General features: G+C 48.1%; 1 protein-coding gene across 1 annotated transcript in view; it reads right to left on the bottom strand.

The window, feature by feature from the left end:
* Positions 1–232: 232 nt before the first annotated feature.
* CYP4F22 (cytochrome P450 family 4 subfamily F member 22) overlaps positions 233–23765 on the bottom strand; it is a 44551-nt gene continuing 21018 nt past the window's right edge. The window contains exons 4-14 of the mRNA XM_003944829.4: positions 23056–23200; positions 15092–15145; positions 14844–14971; positions 14514–14635; positions 11478–11745; positions 8647–8713; positions 8405–8534; positions 4236–4369; positions 3278–3342; positions 1766–1848; positions 233–1264 (exon numbers count right to left, since the gene is read on the bottom strand). Of these exons, the coding sequence (XP_003944878.1) occupies positions 1087–1264; positions 1766–1848; positions 3278–3342; positions 4236–4369; positions 8405–8534; positions 8647–8713; positions 11478–11745; positions 14514–14635; positions 14844–14971; positions 15092–15145; positions 23056–23200 (1374 nt within the window). The 3' untranslated portion in view covers positions 233–1086. The remainder of the gene's footprint in view (positions 1265–1765; positions 1849–3277; positions 3343–4235; positions 4370–8404; positions 8535–8646; positions 8714–11477; positions 11746–14513; positions 14636–14843; positions 14972–15091; positions 15146–23055; positions 23201–23765) is intronic.

The raw sequence follows: 23765 nt of genomic DNA, 5'->3' as shown, positions 1-23765 counted from the left end.
GTGTGTTTTCCTTTGTTCATTGTACTCTCAAGGCACGATGGCTAGCGGGGGTACCCTTCCTGCAGTCCAGGAAGTAAAAGTTGCATTGCATCCTTTGTCTCAGTGCCAATTTTTATTTGTGGCACCGAGCATCTATTTCCAACAAAGCAGAAATCGGGGCCTGCCTGTAGTTCTGAAGCAGTGCCGGCAAACAATTAATATGTGATCTGTTGATGAAACAAATGAACACACACACTGTCCCAAAAAATCTGAGTTTATGTCCTAGGACAAATGGCTTTTCAGCCTCCTATCCCGCAGCTTTGCTCAGTTGCAGAGTCCCTCATTCCCATGCTAGGGGCTCCACAGGTAAGGGTCTGTCTGAGCTTGAGGGTGGAGGGTGGAGGAAGTCTGCATCCTTTGCTTTTATTTGACAAAAACTGAACACTCAGCAAAGGGTCTTTGAGCAAGGGAGGAAGGAAGGGGCTTGCAAGGGTCTGAGTTTACAAAACAACAAAAGCAAGCAGCCCTGAGCCCAAGATGCAGCCTCATGCCTGAGCCGTTTGCCCATATGAGCTGAGAGTCTCGGGTAAGTGATGTCCGGGTTCAAAGCTCTGACCTCAGGCTCCAGCTTTCAAGTCCTCAACTTAGAAAACAGCCAGGGGTTCAGCCAGCAGAGGGTGGACCCTGAGTCAGAGTTGGGTCTTAGGTCCTTCGAAGGCTCAGTGGGCAAGGCTTGGAGACCTGGATCTGCTGGGGCGTGGCCTGAGGACTACAAGCCCTGGATCCTGGGGGAGGATCCCGAAGGGCGGGGCCTGATCCTGAAGGGCGGGGCCTGCGCCCGAGGAGGCAGGGCTGAGCCTGGTCCCTCAAACAGGACCTATGAGAGAAGTCAGGGGGCGGGACCTAAGTCTCAGGGGGCGGGATTAGACCCCGTAAGGGGCGGAGTCTTGCCTTGAGGGGCATGGTCAGCACCACCCGGCTGCTCAACAGCTGTGCCTGGTCATCCAGGAGTCGAATCTGGACTTCAAGGAGAGTGGCCTATGCCCTCGGAATCTTTGGGGCGTGGCCAGGTCCTTCGGGGGCGGGGCCTGGACCCCAGGGATCCGCTCAGGCCCGCGGAGGCAGCGGCTCCACCTTGAGCCAGATGCCATTCTCCGTACGCAGGATGAGCTCCGGCTTCCGCCGCACCTTGCGTGTTCGGTCCACGCTCAGGCGGAAACGTAGCAGTGTTAGTGCCACGACCACACGCATCTCCGCCATGGCGAAGCTCTGTCCAATGCAGTTCCTGGAGGAAGAGGGGACAGGGCTCAGGCCCAGCTTCTGTGTGAGCACAGGTCCCTGGGCGTTGCATGCCTCCTCTCGAAAATGAAGAAAGCATCCTGGGCTGGGTGAGGGTTAAAGTGAGACCCCACGAATCGCGCAATGAATGGGACCTTGGGTTTGAATCCTGGTGCAGCCTCTTACTAGCTGTGTGTCCCGGATGCATGGCGCCCCCTCTGAGTCTCAGTTCCTTCATATGTAAAAACGGGGACGAAGGTGTCATAGAGCCAATGGGAGCGTGGGAGCCCAGAACTCAGGGCCTGGCACACCGTCGGTGCTCAATACCCAGGATGCTATTGCAGAGTCTGATTTGAGGACATCCTGGAGCATTGGGGAGAGGGTGTTGGGTTTTCAGAAAGGACACCTGGGTGCCATCTGGTCTCTGCTCTTGAGAGGCTCATTCCTGATCTTTCCCTGCCTCTGTTCCTCCACAGCTGGCTTGGACTGAGGGAAACAGAGGGGTTACCTGGGTCCTGCAGAGAAGGGCACATAGGCCAGTGGAGAGCGCTGCTGTGGGTTGTCCGGGTCAAAGCGGTAAGGGTTGTACACCTAGGCAGGAACAGCCTGGAGATGAGTCTGAGGGCTGCCCCAGCCTGGCCCCCTTCCCCGAGCCTCTGGGGGTCAGTACAGATGGATGGAGAGCACCTCAAGGCCACCTCTTCCATTCCACCTTGCACTCACCGCAATGCAGCCACACCTGCCTGCTTCTGTTGTTCACACACACCAGTGAGATTCCACCTCAGGGCCTTTACACCTGCTGTTTCCTCTGCCTAGAACATGCTTCTCCCTGCTCCTTCATCCCCTAGGGTCTCAGCTCAAACTTCTCGGCAAGGCCTTTCATAACTACTTGAGCTAAAGTACCCCCTCCACCAGCTTTTATTTGTTTGTTTGTTTGTTTGTCTGTGTTTGTGTGTTAGAGACAGGGTCTCAGGCTGGAGTGCAGAGGTATGATCATAGCTCATTGCAGGCTGGGTGCGGTGGCTCACTCTTGTAATCCCAGCACTTTGGGAGGCCAAGGCAGATGGATCACATGAGGTCAGGAGTTTGAGACCAGCCTGGCCAATATGGTGAAACCCTGTCTCTACTAAAAGTATCAAAACATTAGCTGGGCGTGTTGGTGGGCACCTGTAATCCCAGCTACTTGGGAGACTGAGGCAAGAGAATCGCTTGAATCTGGGGAGGTAGAGGTTGCAGTGAGCCAAGCTGGCACCACTGCACTCCAGCATGGGTGACAGAGCAAGACTCCATCTCAGAAAAAGAAAAAAATAGCTCATTGCAGCCTTGAACTGTTGAGCTCAAGTGATCCTCCTGTCTCAGCCTCTCGAGTGGCTGACACTACAGGTGTGCATCACCATGGCTGGCTAACTTTTTTATTTTGTAGAAATGGGGTCTCACTGTGTTGCCCAGGTTGGGCTGGGCTGGAACTTCTGGCCTCAAATAAGCCTTCCATCTTCGTCTCCCAAAGCACTGGGATTACAGGCACAAGCCACCATCCTGGGCCAACTTTTTCCTTTTTGGTAGAGATGGGGCTCTCGCTATGTTGCCCAGGCTGGTCTCAAACTCCTGGGCCCAAGTGATCCTTCTGCCTCGGCCTCCCAAAGTGCTGGGATTATAAGTGTGACCCACTGCACTTGTAAACTGGAACCAGTCCGTTTTTTTTCCTTTTGTGCATGTATCAATACCCCAAATCTTACTTATTTGTTTATTGTCTTCCCCCAAACTTCACTGTGAGCTCTGTGAGGGCAAAGACAGTATCATCCTCTATTGTCAGAGCCCAGCACACCTTCTGGCACACAGTAGGTGCTCAATAAATATTTTTTCCCTAATGAATTAACAAGTGGGTGAAGAGATGGCTAAATGGCAGGGGGGAGGGGAACGTGCACTCAGACCCTGCAACCGGCTCTGTTGTCTGGCTCCCTGGGACACAGGGTAGGGGAGTACCGGAGGGCAGGGAGGGTTGGGGCAGGCACTCACTCACCTTGGAATCAGGCCACACTGTGGGGTTGTGGTGGGTCCCATAGATGCTGACCAAGCAGATGATTCCTGTGGGGAAAGATGGGATCAGTGAGCCAAAGGGGAGGAGGGTCTCCTCCAAAAACATCACCCTCCTTGGGTCTCCCTGGATCCATGATGTGTCCAGGAACCATCTGCCACCACCTTCTGTCCATTCTTCTCTAGAAAATTCTGCTGTTCCATCCACTCTTCCTGCCTTTCCCTAAGAGGACTCTATCATCTTCTTTCTTGCTGCCACGCTGGCCACATAGGGATCTTTCTCAGTCACAGATCTGACATTGCTCCTCTTCAGCTCAAACACCTACCTTGGCTCCCTGCTGCCCCCAGGATTCAGTTCAAGTGCCATCACCTGGCAGTCCAGGCCTTTCACGATCTGCATCCTGAGGCTCTACTCCATAAACATGCTCACTCTTTCACTTCCACACTCCAAGCCTCACCTCCTACATTCCCTCCTCCAGGCAGCCCTCCCTGCATTCATCTCCATATTTGAGCTATTCCAGCCCTTATCTCTCCCTTTAACCCAGTCCTGATTCCACATCCCTAGGGATGTCTGTGCCCTGCTGTATCTCTCCAAGAATGGGCAATACTGAAAACCTGAGCCAGGATCTCCAGAATCAACCAAGACAGGGCTTGGTCTCCAGGGAGTAACTGACAACTGAATGAAACTGACGCTCCCCAACTGCACCCTCACAGACCCATCCCTGCAACACTGCTTCCTTCTTTGCCACCTGGACTCACACAGCTCTATTCCCTGCACACACCACTGGGTTTCCCCAGCATCCCAGAAGCAACAGGCACACAGAAAGCTGCCCCATCTGCAGGGATGGTGCACCCGGGGCAGGCATGGCCAGGCCCCCATGGACAACAGAGCAGCTACATCACTGGAGGCAATGCACCAGCAGCAGGGGAAACACAGCGGGCACCTTTGGGTATGATGCGCCCATCTGGGAGCTTGATGTCCTCCGTGCAGCGGCGAGAGACAAGAGTGACAGGTGGGTACTGGCGCAGGCTCTCCTTAATGCACATAGTTGTGAAGGGCAGCTGAGTTAGATCATCCCTGGGGAGAATGGAGATATTATTAGAGGCCGAGCCACCATGACACTACCTCCCCACCCCCCAACACACACACACACACACACACACACACACACACACACACATGCACACACAAACATACTCAGAGGCAGCTGGGCAGGACACCAGTCCAGGATTTTAGACTTGCTCCAACTTCTGCCATTTGCAATTGTTTCATGCACAGGTGGGTATTACTAAGACTTAGGATGCAAAGTATCTGAGCACCCATCACTCAGAACAGCACTAGCACTGGGCCCTCTACTGGGCTCGACATTAACCCTTTAATTAATGAATTATTTGGAGGTCAAGGGTGACCTAGACGAGGTGCCAGGACAGCCAGGGTGACTCAGGGAAATAGTAATATGCCAGTTTATATCATCCATTTCTGTACTTAAACAACTAATGCAGGATGGGTACGGTGGCTCTCACCTATGATCCCAGCACTTGGGGAGGCCAAGGTGGATGGATCGCTGGAGGTTAGGAGTTTGAGACCAGCCTGGCCAACATGGCGAAACCCCATATTTACTTAAAAACACAAAAATTAGTTGGGCATGGTAGTGGGCACCTATAGCCTCAGCTACTCAGGAGGCCAAGGCAAGAGAACTGCTTGAACCCGGGAGACAGAGGTGGCAGCAAGATGAGATCACACCATTAACTCCAGCCTGGGCTACAGATCAAGACTCTTATCTTAAAAAAAAGAAAAAGGGCGGGGCGAGGTGGCTCACACCTATAATCCTAGCACTTTGGGGGCCAAGACGGGTGGATCATGAGGTCAAGAGATTGAGGCCATCCTGGCTAACACAGTGAAACCCTATCTGTACTAAAAATAAAAAAAAAAATTAGTTAGACGTGGTGGCATGGCCTGTTGTTCCAGCTACTTAGGAGGCTGAGGCAGGAGAATTGCTTGAACCCAGGAGGCAGAAGTTGCAGTGAGCCGAGATCACACCACTGCACTCTAGCCTGGGCAACACAGCAAGACTCTGTCTCAAAAAAAAAAAAACAAAACAAAAAAAAAACAAAAAAAACTGGTTCAGGCCAGGCATGGTGGCTCACACATCCCAGAACTTTGGGAGGCTGAAGCAGGTGGATGGCTTGAGCCCAGGAGGTCATGACCAGCCTGGGCAAGAAAGAGAGACCCCCATCTCTACCAAACGTTAAAAAAATTAGCTGGGCATGATGGCACACACCTGTGGCCCCAGCTACTCAGGAGCCCAGGAGGCTGAGGCTATAGTGAGCTATGGTCATGCCACTGTACTCCTGCCTGGGCCACAGAGTGAGATCCTATCACCCCCCCCCCAAAAAAAAATTGTATTATCTCCTTATAATATTATTTACTTAATATATTTTCCTTTGGACTTTAGGGCCCAAAATTGGGCTAATGATAACTCTTGGTTCATGTTCTAGATTCATTTATTTAAATCAACAGGTTTCCTTTCTTTTTTGACAGTCTTGCTCTTTCACCCAGGCTGGAGTGCAGTGGTGTGATCTTGGCTCACTGCAACCTTCACCTCCCAGGTTCAAGTAATTCTCATGCCTCAGCCTCTCAAGCAGCTAGAATTACAGGTGCATGCCAATACATCAGCTAACTTTTGTGTCTGTAGTAGAGACGGGATTTCACCATGTTTCCCAGGTTGGTCTCGAACTTCTGGCCTCAAGTGATCCACCCACCTCAGCTTCTTAAAGTTCTGGGATTACAGGTGTGAGCCACCATGCCCGGCCCAGGTTCTCTTTCAAAGAAACTTTATGGCTGGGCACAGTGGCTGACACCTATAATCCCAGCACTTTGGGAGGCCAAAGAACAAGGATCGCTTGAGCTCAGGGCTTTGAGACCAGCCTGGGCAACATAGCCAGTCCCCATCTGTACGAAAAATTTTTAAAATTTGCCAGTTGTGGTGGCACACACCTATAGTCCCACCTACTCAGGAGGCTGAAGCAGGAGGATTGCTTGAGCCCAGGAGTTTGAGGCTGCAGTGAGCTGTGACTGTGCCACTGCACTCCAGCCTGTTTCTTCAGATAAAAGAAACTCCATGTTTCTATAAAGGGCTAACAGCATCCCTGGCATAAAAATATTCACCCATACAAACACCACTGTGAAAACAGGAGTGTTTTATTAAACTGTGGCTATACAAGAACTCCTGCCCAACTCTCCAAACCTGAGACATCTCTTCCATCCATTTGTTTAAAAGGAAGATTAGCAAAGCGTTCAGGATACAGTAGCACCTCACTAAGCATGTCTTCCTGAGGTCATAATGCAAAAGGTTGAAATAGAACCAAAAGGAACCTCCTCACTGTGTGAGCTGATGCTGTTTAACACTGTTTTCTTTTTTTTCTTTTATTTATTTGTTTATTTATTTATTTATTTATTTATTTATTGAGACAGGGTCTCACTCTGTCACCCAGGCTGGAGTGCAGTGGCATAATCTTGACTCACCACAGCCTCCGCCTCCTGGGTTCAAGTGATCCTCCCACCTCAGCCTCTCAAGTAGCTGAGACTACAGGCACACGCCACCTGGCCCGGCTAATTTTTGTATTTTTTGTAGAGACAGGGTTTTGCCATGTTGCCCAGGCTGGCCCCAAACACTTGAGTTTAAGGAATGTGCCCACCTCAGCCTCCCAAAGTGCTGGGATTACAGGCGTGAGCCACCACGCCCAGCCCAATGCTGGGTTTTCTTTTCATCACCCAGAATCAGCTCTAAATAGCATGCATTTGATAGAGTGAATCATAGTTTCTGATTCTCCACTTCCTCCCTGAATTAGAATTATATACCTGTACCCTTTGTCATGTGATTCTGCAGTGCCTTATGCTCAGCTAAGCGGAGTATACTTCATACTGGGCTTGGTCACGTGACTTAATTTAGCCAATGCAATGCTCTAATGCAAGCAGAGCTTTTATTTTTTATTTATTTTTCTTTTTTGAGACGGAGTTTCACTCATGTTGCCCAGGCTGGAGTGCCGTGGCGCAATCTCGGCTCACCGCAACCTCCACCTCCTGGGTTCAAGTGATTCTCCTGCCTCAGCCTCCCAAGCAGCTGCGATTACAGGCATACGCCACCATGCCCAGCTAATTTCATATTTTGAGTAAAGACAGGGTTTCTCTATGTTGGTCAGGCTGATCTCGAACTCCCGACCTCAGGTAATCTGCCCGCCTTGGCCTCCCAAAGTGCTGGGATTACAGGCGTGAGCCATCACGCCCGGCTTTTTTATTTTTATTTTTTATTTTTTTAAATCTTTATTTATTTATTTAGAGACAGAGTTTCACTCTTGTAGCCCAGGCTGGAGTGCAGTGGCGCAATCTCAGCTCACTGCAACCTCCACCTCCCAGGTTCAAGTCTCCTGCCTCAGCCTCCTGAGAAGGGGGGATTACAGGTTCCTGCCACCATTCCTAGCTAATTTTTGTGTTTTTAGTAGAGATGAGATTTCACCATGTTGGCCAGACTGGTCTCAAACTCCTGACCTCAGATGATCTGCCCACCTCAGCCTCCCAAAGTGCTGGGATTTTAGGCGTGAGCCACCCCAGCCAGCCCAAACCGAGCTTTTAAATTTTGTGGCTTTTTGTGCTTCTGAAATCTGCCTTGAGAAGAACATGACCCAGGGTAGTAGCCTCTGGTCCAAGGAGACCAGAGAGGAAGTATATGAAGCATATCTGAACCCAGCTCTTAGTTTGAAAGCAACTTCCACTCTACCCAGCCAAGTCCAGCAGCAACTAATGAGCAGAAAAGAGCAAGAAATGTGTGCAGGCAAAAGCAAGAAATAAATGCTTGCTATAAACCACTAAGTTTGGGGGCTGTTTGTTATGCAGCATTATTGCAACAATTGCTGACCAAGACACTTTGAGAACTTCTGCATTATGAGGCAGGCATAGGCACTATCACCACCCCCATTTTATCGTTGAAGAAATTGCTATTCAAGAAGCTAAAGCTTCTCTGAGTTCACACAATCAATAAGTGGGAGAGCAGAGGTTTACACTTAAGGCTCTGGCCTCAACCTGCCCCCTTCATTCCCCTGACCCCACACTTACCACTCCAGCTCCTCCAGCTCCCGGCCTTTCATGACTTCCTGAATCTCTTCCCGGCATTTCTCCTGGTATTCTGGATACTTTGCCAAATTGAACAGCACCCAGGAGAGCCCACTGGATGTTGTGTCGTGACCTGCAGGCAGATAAGGGTATCTGAATGGAGGCTGCCTGAAAAAAGCAGAGATGGTATCTACAGACAATGATGCCCATTCCTGCCTGCCTCCAGTCTCACCCCACATCCTCACCCTCAAACATGAAGGTGTCTGCCTCAGCTCGGATATCCTCGTCCGACAGTTCCTTTCCATCTTCATCCTGGAATGGGCAGTAGAGGATGCTCAGACCACTTCATCCCACTCTCTGCCTCCTAGGGGCTCCTCAAAACTCAGATATCTCCCCCACATATTATTTTTCAAGATAGAGTCTCACTCCATCACCCATGCTGGAGTGCAATGGCTCAGTTTCAGCTCACTGCGGCCTCCGCCTCTCAGGTTCAAGCAATTCTCATGCCTCAGCCTCCCAAATGGCTGGAATTACAGGTGCACACTGCCATGCCCAGCTAATTTTTGTATTTTTAGTAGAGATGGGGCTTCACCATGTTGGTCAGTCTGGTCTCAAACTCCTGGCCTCAAGTGATCCAGCTGCCTCAACCTCCCAGAATGCTGGGATTCAGGCATGAGTTACGATGCCTGGTAGGATCGCTTGAGCCTAGGAGTTCAAGACTAGCCTGGACAATATAATAAGACCCCATTTCTACAAAAAAATAATTAGCCAGTCTTGGTGATGCAAGCCTGTAGTCCCAGCTGCTGGTGAACCTGAGGCAGGAGGATTGAGCCCAGGAGGTCAAGGCTACAGTGAATCATGACTGCATCACTGTACTCCAGCCTGGGTGACAGAGCAAGACCCTGGGTGAGAGCTGTTGCTGAGGCTATGAAGAAATAGGAATGCTTTTACACTGTTGGTGGGAATGTAAATTAGTTCAACCATTGTGGAAGACAGTATAGCAATTCCCCAAAAACCTAGAACCAGAAATACCATTTGACCCAGCAATCCCATTACTGAGTATATACCTGAAGAAATATGTCATTCTATTATAAAGATACATCCACGCATATGTTCATTACAGCACTACTCACAATAACAAAGACATGGAATCAACTCAAATGCCCATCAATGAAAAGACCAGATAAAGAAAATGTGGTACATATACACCATGGAATATTATGCAGCCATAAAAAGGAGTAAGATTATGTCCTTTGCAGGGACCTAAATGGAGCTGGAAGCCATCATCCTTAGCAATCTAAGGCAGGAACAGAAAACCAAACACCAGATGTTTCCACTTATAAGTGGGAGCTGAACAATGAAAACAGATGGACGCAGGAGCAAAACAACACATATTTGGGGCCTGTCAGGGCGGGGGACGGAGAGCATCAGGATGAACAGCAAATGCATGCTGGGCTTAATACGTAGGTGATGGGTTGACAGGTGCAGCAAACCACCATGGCACATGTTTGCCTGTGTAACAAAACAAACCTGCACGTCCTACGCATGTATCCTGGAACTTAAAATTAAATTAAATTAAAAAATATATATTTTTTGCTGCCAGGCTGGAGTGCAGTGGTGCGATCTTGGCTCACTACAACCTCCGCTTCCTGGGTTCACACGATTCTCCTGCCTCAGCCTCTAGAGTAGCTAGGATTATAGGTGCATGCCACCATGCCTGGCTAATTTTTTTTTTTCTATTTTTAGTAGAGATGGTGTTTCAGCATGTTGGCTAGGCTGGTCTCAAACTCCTGAACTCAGGTGATCCACCTGCCTCAGCCTCCCAAAGTGCTGGGATTATGGGCGTGAGCTATAGCACCCAGCCTATCCTGGAACTTTAATTTAATTTAAATTAAATTTTTTAAAAACAATAAAAAAGAAAAGAAAGATGGAAAGTCAGCAGTGAGGAGAAGGGAGTTCATATTTCTGGGGCAGCCTCTAACACCAAGCATCCCACTGGATGCCTGACAACAACCTTGTGATCAGGTTTTGTGATCACCATGGTATAAATGGGGAAACTGAGGCTAAGCTCAAACATCCTCTAAGGAACAGAGCCAGAACTGGAATCCGGGACTATTTGAATCTAGAACCCAAAAGGTCCACAGACACATCAATGAGTGACCACACACCTCTGCAAGCGTCCCATCTCTTCAAGGTCATGTGTTTCATCTTTGCGATTGTTATGAGCTGAATAGTGCCCTGCCCCCCACCCCTAGAATTCATAAGTCCTAACTTCTGATACCTCAGGCTATGACCATGTTTGGAGAGAGTCTTTGTAAAAGTAATCAAGGCAAAATGAACTCATTAGGGTGGGGCCCTAATCCAACGTGACTGGTGTCCTTATACAAATTGATGAAGACAGAGACAGACACAGAGGGAAGATGATCCACAGACACAGGGAGAAGACAGCTTTCTGCAAGCCAGAGAGCAAGGCCTGGAACAGATTCATACTTCATGGCCCTTAGAAGAAACCAGCCCTGCAGATACCTTGATCTTGGACTTCTAGCTTCCAGAACTGTGAGAGAATAAATTGCTGACGTTTAGGCCATTTAGTTTGCAGTACTTTGTAATAGCAGCCCAAGAAAACTCACCCAGTGAGTCTTACTTGTTCTGACCCCATCTCAGACCCATGTGAATTTTGTTTTGGTTTGCGTGTGTGTTGTTTTGTTTTGTTTTGAAGTAGAGTCTCACTCTGTTGCCCAAGCTGGAATGCAGTGGAACCATCATAACTCACTGCAGCCTCCAACTCCTGGACTCAAACCACACTCCTGCTTCAGCCTCCCAAGTAGCTGGGACTACAGGCATGCAGCGCCACACCCAACTTATTTACTTTTTGTAGAGACAGGGTCTCCCTGTGTTGCCCAGGCTGACCTCCAACTTCAGGCCTCAAGTGATCCTCTTGCCTTGGCCTCTCAAAGTGCTAGGATTACACATGTGGGCCACCATGCCATATAGAGTTTTCACATTTATCATTGTACATGCAATTCCCGGGGAGGCCATCCTAGGCAGGACTCCACCCTCCAGGTCCCAGCCTCACCCTGGCCAGGAGCAGCACATCAATGAAATCCAAAGTCTTCCCCTGCTTGGCCTTAAGCCAGACCTCGGCCCCCTGCTGATGCAGTGCCCGCCGCCTTTCCTGGATGACTTCAGTGGTGAAGTGGTGAACCATGTCACAGGCCTGCCGGAACCTCCGGCCATCCGCTGTTCGGTAGTAAATGAAGTCAAGGTAGTGGTGCAAGCGATACTGGCGCCGGACGGCCAGAGCACTCAACTCGATGATAGCAGAGATATAGTCACTCATCTTCCTGCCAGGGAGAAGGGGAGCCATGAGCGCAGCTCCTTCCTTTAGCACAGCATCGCCAGACCCATGGCTTGGCTAAAATAAGCCTCCTCTCCCCAGTGAGTAGACAACAAAGAGAAGCCCTGTATTAACTCTATTTTTCATTTTATTTATTTTTTTAAGATAAGGTCTTCCTCTGTCACCTAGGCTGGAGCACAGTGGCACAATCATAGCTCACTGCAGCCTCGAACTCATGAGCTTGAGTGATCCTCCAGCCTCAGCCTTCCAAAGTGCTTGGTTGTAGGCCTGAGCCACCACACCTGGTCCCAGGTATATTTTTAAACAGGCCCAAAGAGGGATAAGGACTTTACATAGGCATAGTAATTGTAGCATCCCTAAAACTAAATGGCTACACTCCTCAGCATGGGAGAAAATATTTGAAAATTATATATCTGATAAGGGATTGATACCTAAAATAAATAAAGAATTCTTAAAACTTATTTTTAAATGGCCAATGGATCTGAATAGGCATTTCTCAAAAGAAGACAGAAATGACCAACAAGCACGTGAAAAGATACTTAACAGAGTTGGCCACCAGAGACATGCAAATCAAAACCACAGCGAGATACTACTTCCCCCGACTAAGCAGACTAGAATCAAAACTTATAAATATAACAAGTGTTGGGCTTCACTCCAGCCTGGGCAACAGAGCAAGACCCTATCTCTAAAAAGCAAACAAACAACAACAAAAAGCAAGTGTTAGTGAGACTATGGAGAAATTGGAACTCTCACACATCACTGGTTGGGAGAGCAAAATGGTACAAACACTTTGTACTATGTTGAAACCCACTGAAATAAAGTTTAGCAGTTCCTCAAAAGGTTTAAAATGGAATTACCATATGACCCAGCAATTCTGCTCCTAGGTATATAGTCAAGATAATTAAAAATATATTTTCACACAAAACCTTGTGCATCAATGTTAATAGCAGATTATTCATAATAGTCAAAAAGAGGAAACAGTGTCCATCAATGGATGACTGGATAAACAAAATGTGGTATTATATGGTAAATGGAATATTATTCACCAATGAAAAGAAATAATTGATACATGCTACAATATGGATGAGCCTTTAAAACATTATGCTGGGTGAAACAAGCCAGGCACAAAAGTCTGTATGATTCCATCTGTGTGAAATATCTATAACCGGCAAATCTATAGAGACAGAAAGTAGATTAGTGATTACCTAGACCTGAAGGAGAAAGGGAAGGGGAAGGATTGCTAAAGTGTATAAAGTTTCTTGGGATGGGGGAGGGTTGATGAAAATATTGTAAAATCTACTGTAGTAATTGTTGCACAACTCTGAATATACTAAAAGCAATTCAAGTGTATTTTTTAAATGAGTAAATTGTGTAGTATGAGAATTGTATCTCAATAAAGCTATTATTTTTTTAAAAAACTAAAGGGTGAAGCCAGCTTGCAGGGAGCTGTACTTATTCCTGAAGTGCATTTGTTTTCATGCACCTATTGCAGCCTGTCATTTTCTTGTTTATTTGCTTGTTCATGGTTACTGCCTGTCTTCCCACTAAAACGGGAGTTCTAGAAAAGCAACATCTTGTCTTTCTTGTTGACTATGGTGTTCCCAGCACCTAGTTCAGGGCTGGCACATAGTAGGTACTCAGTGAATATTTCTTGGATGAATTAATTATTTAATTTTTAAGGCCATCTTGATTTAATTACTATCTTTGCCTTATCCAACTGGAACATGCCTTTATAATGTCTAAAGTAACAAAGACACTAGTTTGTTATTGAGGACCAACTATGTGTTGCAAGCTTTGCATTAATTATCTCCCTCATCCCTTATGTCCCCACTTAGACTATAAACTTCACAGAACTGTGACTGTTTGTTGTTCACCACCCTGTCCTCAACAGCAATAGCACGGTGCCAAAGCACATAGTAGGTACACAATGAATATTTGATGGATGAATGAATAAACCAGGGCATTGGTTATTTGATTCATTTACTCAACAAATATTCTCTGAGTATCGACTATGTGCCAGGGCAGTGCTGCATCATTTTATCCTTAAAGCATCTCTCAGAGAGTAAGAGATGGTCATCTTTGTTTTACAAACAAGGAAACTGAGCCTCAGCATGTGGGAGGGACACTGTCCAAAGACCACACACTCTTCATAGTGGAATGAAAAAATACTAACATTTACTAAGCACCTACTATGTACCAAGTCATTGACCCACATTATCTCATTTAATTCTCACACAATGACTTTGGGGAAGGAAGTATTATGTCCATTTTTTTTTTTTTTTTTTTTTTTTTTTGAGACGGAGTTTCGCTCTTGTTACCCAGGCTGGAGTGTAATGGCGCAATCTCGGCTCACCACAACCTCCGCCTCCTGGGTTCAGGCAATTCTCCTGCCTCAGCCTCCTGAGTAGCTGGGATCACAGGCACACGCCGCCATGCCCAGCTAATTTTTTGTATTTTTAGTAGAGACGGGGTTTCACCATGTTGATGAGGATGGTCTTGATCTCTTGACCTTGTGATCCACCCGCCTCGGCCTCCCAAAGTGCTGGGATTACAGGCGTGAGACACCGCGCCCGGCCATTTTTTTGATTAAAAAAAAAAAATAGTGAAGCTCAGAGAGCTGGTTACTTTCCTGGAACCACATGGCCCATCAGTAGCAGGGCTCCCATGGGCCAGAGTGGTCTAACACCTGGGAGTTCCCTTTCTCCTGCCATCTAGAGCAGTTGGCTCCATCTTACCAAGAAGAATCACACTCACTCTTGGCAGTTGCTGTTGTAGCTAAAGACACATTTCTGAAGACTGTCCAGGGTCATGAGGCTGACATGCTCAAACATATCAAGGGAGACCACTGGGCCCTCTGCCAGACGCCGCCATTTAGCCTGCAAGAGAGATATATGGTGAATACGCATGGAAACCACAGATGGGCAGGCAGCCTGACAAGGATCCGCTGCATTTTCACCACCAGCTCATTTTACAGATAAAGTAAGTGAGGCCTCCTGATGTCACATGCCTTGCCCAAGCATGAGTTGGAGCCTGGACCAGCCTCACTCCCAAGACACCCTCTTCCCACAAAGCCTTAGGACTCACATGCATAGTGTCAGTGCACTGGTTGAAGATCTTCATGTAAGGCTTCAAGATGTCAAAGTGGAAGGCTGGTGTCAGCAGGCGGCGGTGCCGGCTCCACTTGTCACCTCTGCTGAGCAGCAGCCCATCCCCTGGGCCCAGAAGACTGAGGTTAGGGGCTTCTCCTGTTACTCTGAAACCCTCCAAGGAACCCCATGCTCTTCCCTCTCTTCTCTGAAGCCCCAGCCTCAGCCTACCCACTTGGGACTCACCTAGCCAAGGTTTTAGGAAGCCATAGAAGAGGTCATCCTTGGGGGCAATGGCAGCTGTGGAGGGCAAAGGGGCAATAATGACTTAAAACAGAGTTTCTGTTTGTTTGTTTTGTTGTCTTTGAGATAGAGTCTGCTCTGTCACCCAGGATGGAGTGCAGTGGTGCGATCTTCACTCACTGCAACCTCCGCCTCCCAGGTTCAAGCGATTCTCCTGCCTCAGTAATCCTGAGTAGTTGGGATTACAGGTGCCCACCATCATACCCAGCTAATTTTTTTGTATTTTCAGTAAAAATGGGGCTTCACCATTTTGGCCAGGCTGGTCTTGAACTCCTAACCTCAAGTGATCCGCCTGCCTTGGCCTCCCAAAGTGCTAGGATTACAAGCATGAGCCACCATGCCAGGCCTCCAAACCGAGTTCTAACCTTGACCTTGCTTATGACTTCCTTAGGCCTCCTCACTGGGCTCTGACCTCCCACAGCATTCCTCCAGTCCATCCTCCACACCTATCTAAGAAAGTGCCTCATAAAACACTGATCTGAACATGAGCCTCTCCTGCTCAAATGCCTCCCAGGCCTCCCCATTGCCCTTGTAAAAAGTTCAGGCTCAGCCTAGCACTGAAACCCTATTCCATCTGGCCCTTCCATGCCTCTCCCAACTCATCCTTCAACATATACCAGATAACCCTATTCTCACACATGCTGTGGATCACCCCTGAACCTTTGGCCAGGCTGAGTTGTCTATCCAGAATGGCCTTCTTTACCTGAGCCTTTCCCTAACCCACCCCCTTTTTTTCTCCAGCTCAGGCCATATGAATCACACCTCCTGTGCTCCCAGCCTCCCACCTCACCCTCTCCAGTGTGTCTCTCATGCTGGCACCAGGAGAATCTCATCTGACTATCAGATCTGACTATGCCCCTTCCTGCTCACCACCCATCACCCTCACATATCAGCCCATTTTCAAGGCCCTGAATGATTTACCATTGTTCAGCTCTCTCTCAAGACACCTCTGTCTTCCACCCACCATTCAACATCACAGAACTAACACAACAGAACTTTTTTTTTTGAGATGGGGTCTTGCTCTGTCACCCACACTGGGGTGTGTGGCACAATCAGAGCTCACTGCTGTCACCAATTCTTGGACTCAAGTGATCTTCCCACCTCAGCCTCCCGAGTAGCTGGGACTACAGGCATACACCACCACACCTGGCTAAGTTTTTAATGTTTTGTATAGACAGGGTCTCGCTATGTTGCCTAGGCTGGTCTTAAACTCCTGAGTTCAAGTGATCCTCCAAGTTCAGCCTCCCAAAGTGCTGAGATTACAGGCTTGAGCCACCATGCACAGCCACACCGCAGAACTTTTCTCAACTCCTCAAAAAAGGTGTGTGCTTTCTCGCTGTAAGACTTTCTACCAGTTGCTGCCTCGGCCCCAAACACTCTTCCCTCATCCTGTGGTCTCAACTTGAATGCTTCTCCCCACCCCTGACCCAGCAGTCACTCTGGATTGTATCCACCCAGTTACAAGCCCGTTAATAGGAGGGTTCATGATGGTCACTGATGTATTGATACAAAATAAATTTTTATTAAAGGAATAAATAAGTCAATTAAAAGATAGATGAATGAAATAATAAATGGGTGGATGGATGAGTAGATGGACAGATGAGTACATGGATGGATGGATGAATAGCAGATGGATAGATGATGGGTGGGAGGGTGGATGAATGGATGGATGGATGGTGGATGGGTGGATGGTGGATAGATGAGTGGATGGATGAATAATGAATGGATAGATGGTAGGTGGGTATATGGATAGATGAATGAATGGATGATGGATGGATGAATGAGTTGATGGGCAGATGGTGGATGGATGAGCAGGTAGATGAATGAATGAGTGGATAAATGGATGAGTGGATTGGTGGATGGATAGATGAATGAATGGATGAATGGATGGATGGATGGGTGAGTTGATGGGTAGATGGTGGATGGTTGAGCGGGTGGATGAATGAATGAGTGGATAAATGGATGAGTGAATGGATGGATGGGTGGATAGATGAATGGATGGATGAATGGATAGATGGATGGATGGATGGATAGATGAATTGATGGGTGGATGGTGGATGGATGAGCAGGTGGATCAATGAATGAATGGATAAATGGATGAGTGAATGGATGGATGGGTGGATAGGTGAATGGATGGATGAACAGATAGATGGATGGATGGATAGATGAGTTGATGGGTGGATGGTGGATGGATGAGCAGGTGGATCAATGAATGAGTGGATAAATGGATGAGCTGATGGGTGAATGGTGGATGGATGAGCAGGTGGATGAATGAATGAGTAGATAAATGGATGTGTGGATGGATGGATGGATACTTCTATGTACTGAACAGATATGGGGCTGAATTGGCAGAGGCCCAGGAAGAAAGTACCTGAAATTCGAGTAATATCACTGTTACCTGAATGTGACTCAGCCACCTACACACACACACTCCCTGGGAATTTGCCAATTGCATGCACAGTCATCTGTCCACTCATCCCCCTATTCAACACACCTCTTCTGCTGCCTTTCTGTGCCCAACCCACACTGGGTGATGCTGGGGACCCACTGATGGCTCAGATCTATGCCCTCCCTAGAAGAGCTCCTGAGTGGGGCAGGAAAGGAGAGCAGAGGCATGCCATGCAATTACCAAGAAGGTAAAAGTGTTCTAGGTGCTAAGGAAGGCTCAGGAAAAGGGCTGTTGGAAGTCAGGGCAGGCTTCCTGGAGGAGGCAGCATTGAAGAGGAAAGTGAGAGTCTAGTCCCTCCTTTCTTCTCTGGGCTCTGGACTCCAAGATAGGCTCCACAGTAGTCTTTCTGACACCCAGATCTGGTCAACAGCTGCCTTGTTCAAATACCTCCCATGGCTCCCTATCACTCCCAGGATAAAGTAAAAGTTCATTCACTTTGCAGTCCAGTTCCTGCTTAACTGACAGTCTCATTTCCTATTCCTCCCAACACATCACCTTCAATCCAGCCACCCTAGGTCACCTGAATTCCCCTGGAATTTTCACATTTCCACATCAATGCACTGGTAGGACCTTCCATCTGGGACTCCTTGTCTGGCAAACTCCTAGGCATCCTTCACGGCCCCACTTCACTGACACCTCCTCCAGGAAGCCTTCTCCAAACTCCCTTCTCAGCTGAACCATTGCTCTCTCATCCTCAGGTTCCTTCTCCACTCCAACCCTGACCTCTCAATGCCAGGAAAGTCTGTGTCCACGTTCCTCATCAGTTTCGCCCTCCAGCGAAAAGAAGATGGTAGGCCAGGTGCCATGATTCACACCTGCAGTCCCAGCACTTTGGGAGGCTGAAGCAGGAGGGTCACTTGAGCCCAGAAGTTCAAGACCAGCCTGGGCAACACAGTGAGACTGTCTCTAAAAAAATGTTTTTTAAAAAGAAAAAAAGACGGGGAGATGGTCATGCCTACCATGGATAAGACGGTGTATGAAATGCCCCCACATGATTCCAGCAAGGAGAAACTCATGCTCAGAAAGATTCATATCACTGTGTTTGAGACCTGGGGTTCTGGGCCAGCCAGGTCTGGGTTCAAATCCCAGCACTGCCACTAACTAGATATGTAAGCCTGGACATATTCACTGCCAAAGATGAAAATAGAACAATCTTTCCTCATGGCATCCCTATAAGACCCAACAAACTCCTGTGTTTCTGGCTCATAGTAGGTGCTCATTAAATACGTGTATATGTAAATGAATAATTGACCAACTGTTGGCTATTTTTATTACTATGATTAAAATGATTATTTATTGGCATCAAGAACTTGTGAGATAAATAGCTGAGTTTCCTGTTCATAGAAAATTAATGCACGCCTGCTGTGGTAAACAGCAAGGTGGTTTCTTAAAAAGTTAAGTACAGAATTATCATATGACTTGTCAATTCTATTCCTAGGTATCTACCAAGAGAGAAACGAAAACATATGTCCATCCCAAATCTTGAACACATATGTCCATAGTAGCATGATTCACAGCAGCCAAAACGTAGGTACAACCCGGTGTCCATCAACAGATGAATGGGTCAACAACAAAAAAAATCCATGCAATGAAAGGAAGTCCTCCCTAATGACCAACTGGACAACACAGCAAGAACTCATCTCTACAAAAATAAACATAAAAATCAGCTGGGCATGGTGGTGCATGCCTGCAGTTCCAGCTGCTCAAGAGACTGAGGCAGGAGGAGGATCGCGTGAGCCCAAGACTTCAAGGCTGCAATGAGTTATGACTATGCCACTGCACTCCAGCCTCTAGCGACAGGGTGAAACCCTGTGTCAAAGAAAGAAAGAAACTGATTCATGCTACAACGTGAATGAACTTCAACAACACAACATTATACTGAGTAAAAAAAAAAAAAGACACAAAAGGTCACACTTTATATGATTCCCTTTCTATGAGGTACTCAGAATAAAAATCCATAGAGACAGAGAGCAGATTCAAGGTTACCAGGGGACGGGAGGAGGAGGGAAATGGGAAATGATTACTCAATGGGTACAGAGTTTTTTTATGGGATGATTAAAAATTTTGAAACTGGAGAATGCTGGTGGTTACCAATATGGTGAATACACTAAATACCACTGATTGTTCACTTGTAAATGGTTGATTGCATGTTACATGAATTTCACCTCCGATTATGTGAAAGCAAGTTATAATTACATGCCCATATATCATGATGTTCTCTATAAAGCATGTTTACCTACCTTCTCTCATTAAAATTTCCTAGTCCAAAGGCCTATAAGATGATGGGGAAACTGAGGCTCCAACAGGAGCTGGGCCCACCTCTGGGTTCAAGGGCTGTGCACCTCCAAGCTCGGAGCAGCAAGCTACTCCCAGGTGTGGCCCCACGAGTTCCTGGTCAGGGGTGGAGTCTGTGACTGGAGCTTGATCTGTGTCATTCCAGGCAGGAACACCCACCCTCTCCATCCTGGAGTTCCCTATCTGGCTTCTCTGGTGGAGGACACAGAACATCCCCTGCCTCACCCGAAGGAGGGGAGGGCAAGAGGCTTAAGCTTCTACTACTTGCCAGCCCCTACTGGGGCGCGACTCCTTCGTCTGTTTGGAGTCTCAGAACCAGGCAGGATGGTGCTCAGGAAACTGACGGTCTGAGGGGGAGGAGGAGGGATGAGGAAGGAGAAAGGAGAAAAAGAGAGGCCAGGCCTCCTAGCTCATGCCTGTAATCCCAGCACTTTGAGAGGCTGAGGTGGGAGGATCGCTTGAGGTCAGGAGTTCAAGACCAGCCTGGCCAATGTGGTGAAACTCTGTCTCTACTAAAAAATCATCATCATCATCATCATACAAAAATTAGCCAGGTGTGGTGGCGCACACCCATAGTCCCAGCCACTCGGCAGGCTATGGCAGGAGAATCACTTGAACCTGAGAGGCAGAGGTTGCAGTGAGCTGAGATCACCCCACTGCACTACAGCCTGGGTGACAGAGCGAGACTCTATCTCAAAAAAAGAAAAGAAAAAGAGGAAGGAGGACAGGGGAAGAGGAGGAGTAAAGAGAGAAATAGAAGGAGGAGGAGGAGAGGGAGGAAAAGGAAGGGAAGGAGGAAAAGAGAAAGAAAAAGGTATGTTTAAAAGGCAGAAGGGAAACCCTTATTAGTACCTAGCCACATTATTTTTTAACTTAAAAAAATTTTTTTAGACACAGAATCTCATTAAAAATTTTTTTAGACACAGAATCTCACTCTGTTGCCCATGCTGAATGCAATGGCATAATCATAGCTCACTGCAGACTCAACCTCTTGGGCTCAAGCAATCCTCCCACCTCAGCCTCCTGAGTACTGGGACTACAGGCACGCACCACCACACCTGGCTAATTTTTTAAATTTTTTGTAGAGACAGGGTCTTGCTCTGTCGCTCAGGCTGGTCTTGAACTCCTAGACTCAAGTGATCCTCCTGCCGTAGCCTCTCAAAGTGCTGAGATTTCAGGAATGAGACACTTCACATGGCCTCTTATCCACATTATATTATTCAGCCTTCACAATGGCACTCATTTTACAGATCAAAAACTGAGATCCAGAGAGGCTACGTAAATGGCTGAGGTCTCACTGTAAGCATGTGCCAAAGCCAGACTCTGAAGCCAACCCACCTCAGTCCTGGCCCAGGGCTTTTCCCACAAGTTGGGACTCATCCCTCGGAAAAGCCACTTGTCCCTTCCAAGGTCTAGGTTTTCCCCTTATTCCATGGGGACCATCATCCCTTCACAAATGTGTTAATCGGGGGACAAAGAGGCATTGAGAAGGAATAGTTGGGGAAGTAGAGGGTGGCAGCTTCTTTCACAGCTCCTGGGTGGCAGTCCTGGAGACAGTGCCCACATGCGTACTTGTAGAGATGAAGCTGGGTCCAGAGATCCTAAAATTCCTGGAACCTGCCCCTCCCACTTTTTGTTTTTTAGAGACAAAGTTGCTCTGTCACCCAGGCTGGAGTGCAGTTCATAGCTGGGTGCAATCACAGCTCACTGCAGCCTCCAACTGCTGGGCTCAAGCAATCTTCCCACCTCAGCCTCCTCAGTAGCTGGAACTACAGGCATGCACCACCACACCCGGCTAATATTTTTTAAATGTTTTTGTACAGATGGGGTCTTGCTAGATTACCCAGGCTGGTCTTAAACTCCTGGGCTCAAGTGACCCTCCCATCTCAGCCACCCAAGTAGCTGGGACTACAGGTGCACATCACGGCCACTGGGTAATTTTTTTTTTTTTGAGAGATAGGGTCTTACTATGTTGCCCAGGCTAGTCTCAAACTCCTGGCCTCAAGCAACCCTCCTGCTTTGGCCTCCCAAAGTGCCGAGATTACAGGTGTGAGCCACCATGCCTGACCTACTGGAGCTCATTCATCAAATGTCCCCTGATGCCTCCGGAGGTGCCCAGATAATATGGCTTGGCTGTGTCCCCACCCAAATCTCATCTTGTAGTTCCCATAATCCCCATGTGTCATGGGAGGGACCCAGTGGGAGGTAATTGAATCGTGGGAGCAGTTACCCCCATGCTGCTGTTCCCATGATAGTGAATGAGTTCTCACGAGATCTGATGAATTTATAAGGGGCTTTCCCGCCTTTTGTTGGCACTTCTCCTTCCTGCTGCCATGTGAAGAAGGATGTGTTTGCTTCCCCTTCAACCATGATTGTAAGTTTCCTGAGGCCTCCCCAGCCCTGTGGAACTCTGAGTCAATTAAACCTCTTTCCTTTGTAAATTACCCAGTCTAGGGCAGACATTTATAGCAGCGTGAGAACAAACAAATACACCAGGTACACAAGGCATCACACTGAGAATCCAGAGCCCTGCTCATGAGGAAGACAGAGCTGGACACAGACATACCAGGCCCAAAGGATTAGGACTGAGAATGGGTCTGTCTGGGAAGTCAGAGAAGGATTCCTGGAGGAGGCAGCCATTGGAGCTGGGTGTTGAAGGCTGAGCAAGAGCTTGCCAAGCACACTTGAGAGTTTCACATCCTGGGATAGGTGTGGACTGCTCAAGGAAGAAGCAGTTCTTCCACATCTCCCTCCCTTCCAGTCAGAGTCAGCCCGAGTGATGACAGCAGGCTGCAGGCTGAGTCACCAAGAGTTATGGCCACAATGAGAGTGTAAGAATCAAATGATGGGAGTGCCATGGCCAAAAATTGGGCAACACTTACTTAACCAACCCATAGGGAACAACTGCCTATCAAAACATGCTTGGCTCTGACTGCCAGATGGATGGACATTTCCTCAAAGTTCCTGGAACTCAGTCATTGTCACATCTTTGCCCATACTGTCCTCACAATCTGGCCTGCCATTCTTGCTTTGGCAAACTCTTATTCATCCCTCAAAGCCCTATTCAAACGACCCTTCCTCTGGATATCCCACCTGCCTAGAATCTCAAGTAGGCTCTGGGAGTTGAGGACTCACCCATTGCTCTGAGGCCCAGCCCACCTACCTGAGGCTCCCAAAAGGGGCTTGATGTAATCAGGATGCACCAGAACCAACAGTGGCAGGACAGGTCCCATCCACACCAAGAGTACATGGTGCATGCTGTCCAGTACCTTCTTCTCATGTTGAAGGCCTGCCTCATTTGGAAGGTACTGCAAGAGATAAGGGAGGAGCAATGAGGAGGTGCCCAGCCCCAGCTTCCCCTGGCACCTTCCTCCTGCCGTCTCCTCTAGTCACAAAACAAGCCCAGTGGTGCTACATGATGATTTCAGGCAGTTGGCTGCACCTCCCTGGGCCTCCATTTTCTCATTGGAAAAATGGGGAAGAACCAACTCTCCCTCTGAGGCCAGTAGAAAGGATTCACAAAATAGCAAAGCAAGAGCCCCAGCATGGGCCTGACACATAGCTGATGTTCAATAACTAAACATAATGGCTGGGCATCAGGTCTCACACCTGTAATCCCAGCACTTTGGGAGGCCGAGGCCAGTGGATTGCCTGAGGTCAGGAGTTCGAGACCAGCCTGGCCAACATGGTGAAACCCCATCTCTACTAAAAATACAAAAATTAGCTGGGCATGGTGGCAGGTGCCTGTAATCCCAGCTACTCAGGAGGCTGAGACAGGAAAATCGCTTGAACACTGGAGGGAGGCGGAGGTTGCAGTGAGCAGAGATTGTGCCATTGCACTCCAGCCTGGGTGACAAGAGCAAGAACCTCTCT

The sequence above is a fragment of the Saimiri boliviensis genome, chromosome 14 (genome assembly GCF_048565385.1).
Source record: "Saimiri boliviensis isolate mSaiBol1 chromosome 14, mSaiBol1.pri, whole genome shotgun sequence".
Lineage (NCBI taxonomy): Eukaryota > Metazoa > Chordata > Mammalia > Primates > Cebidae > Saimiri > Saimiri boliviensis.
This window is presented reverse-complemented; position numbering and strand designations above follow the sequence as displayed.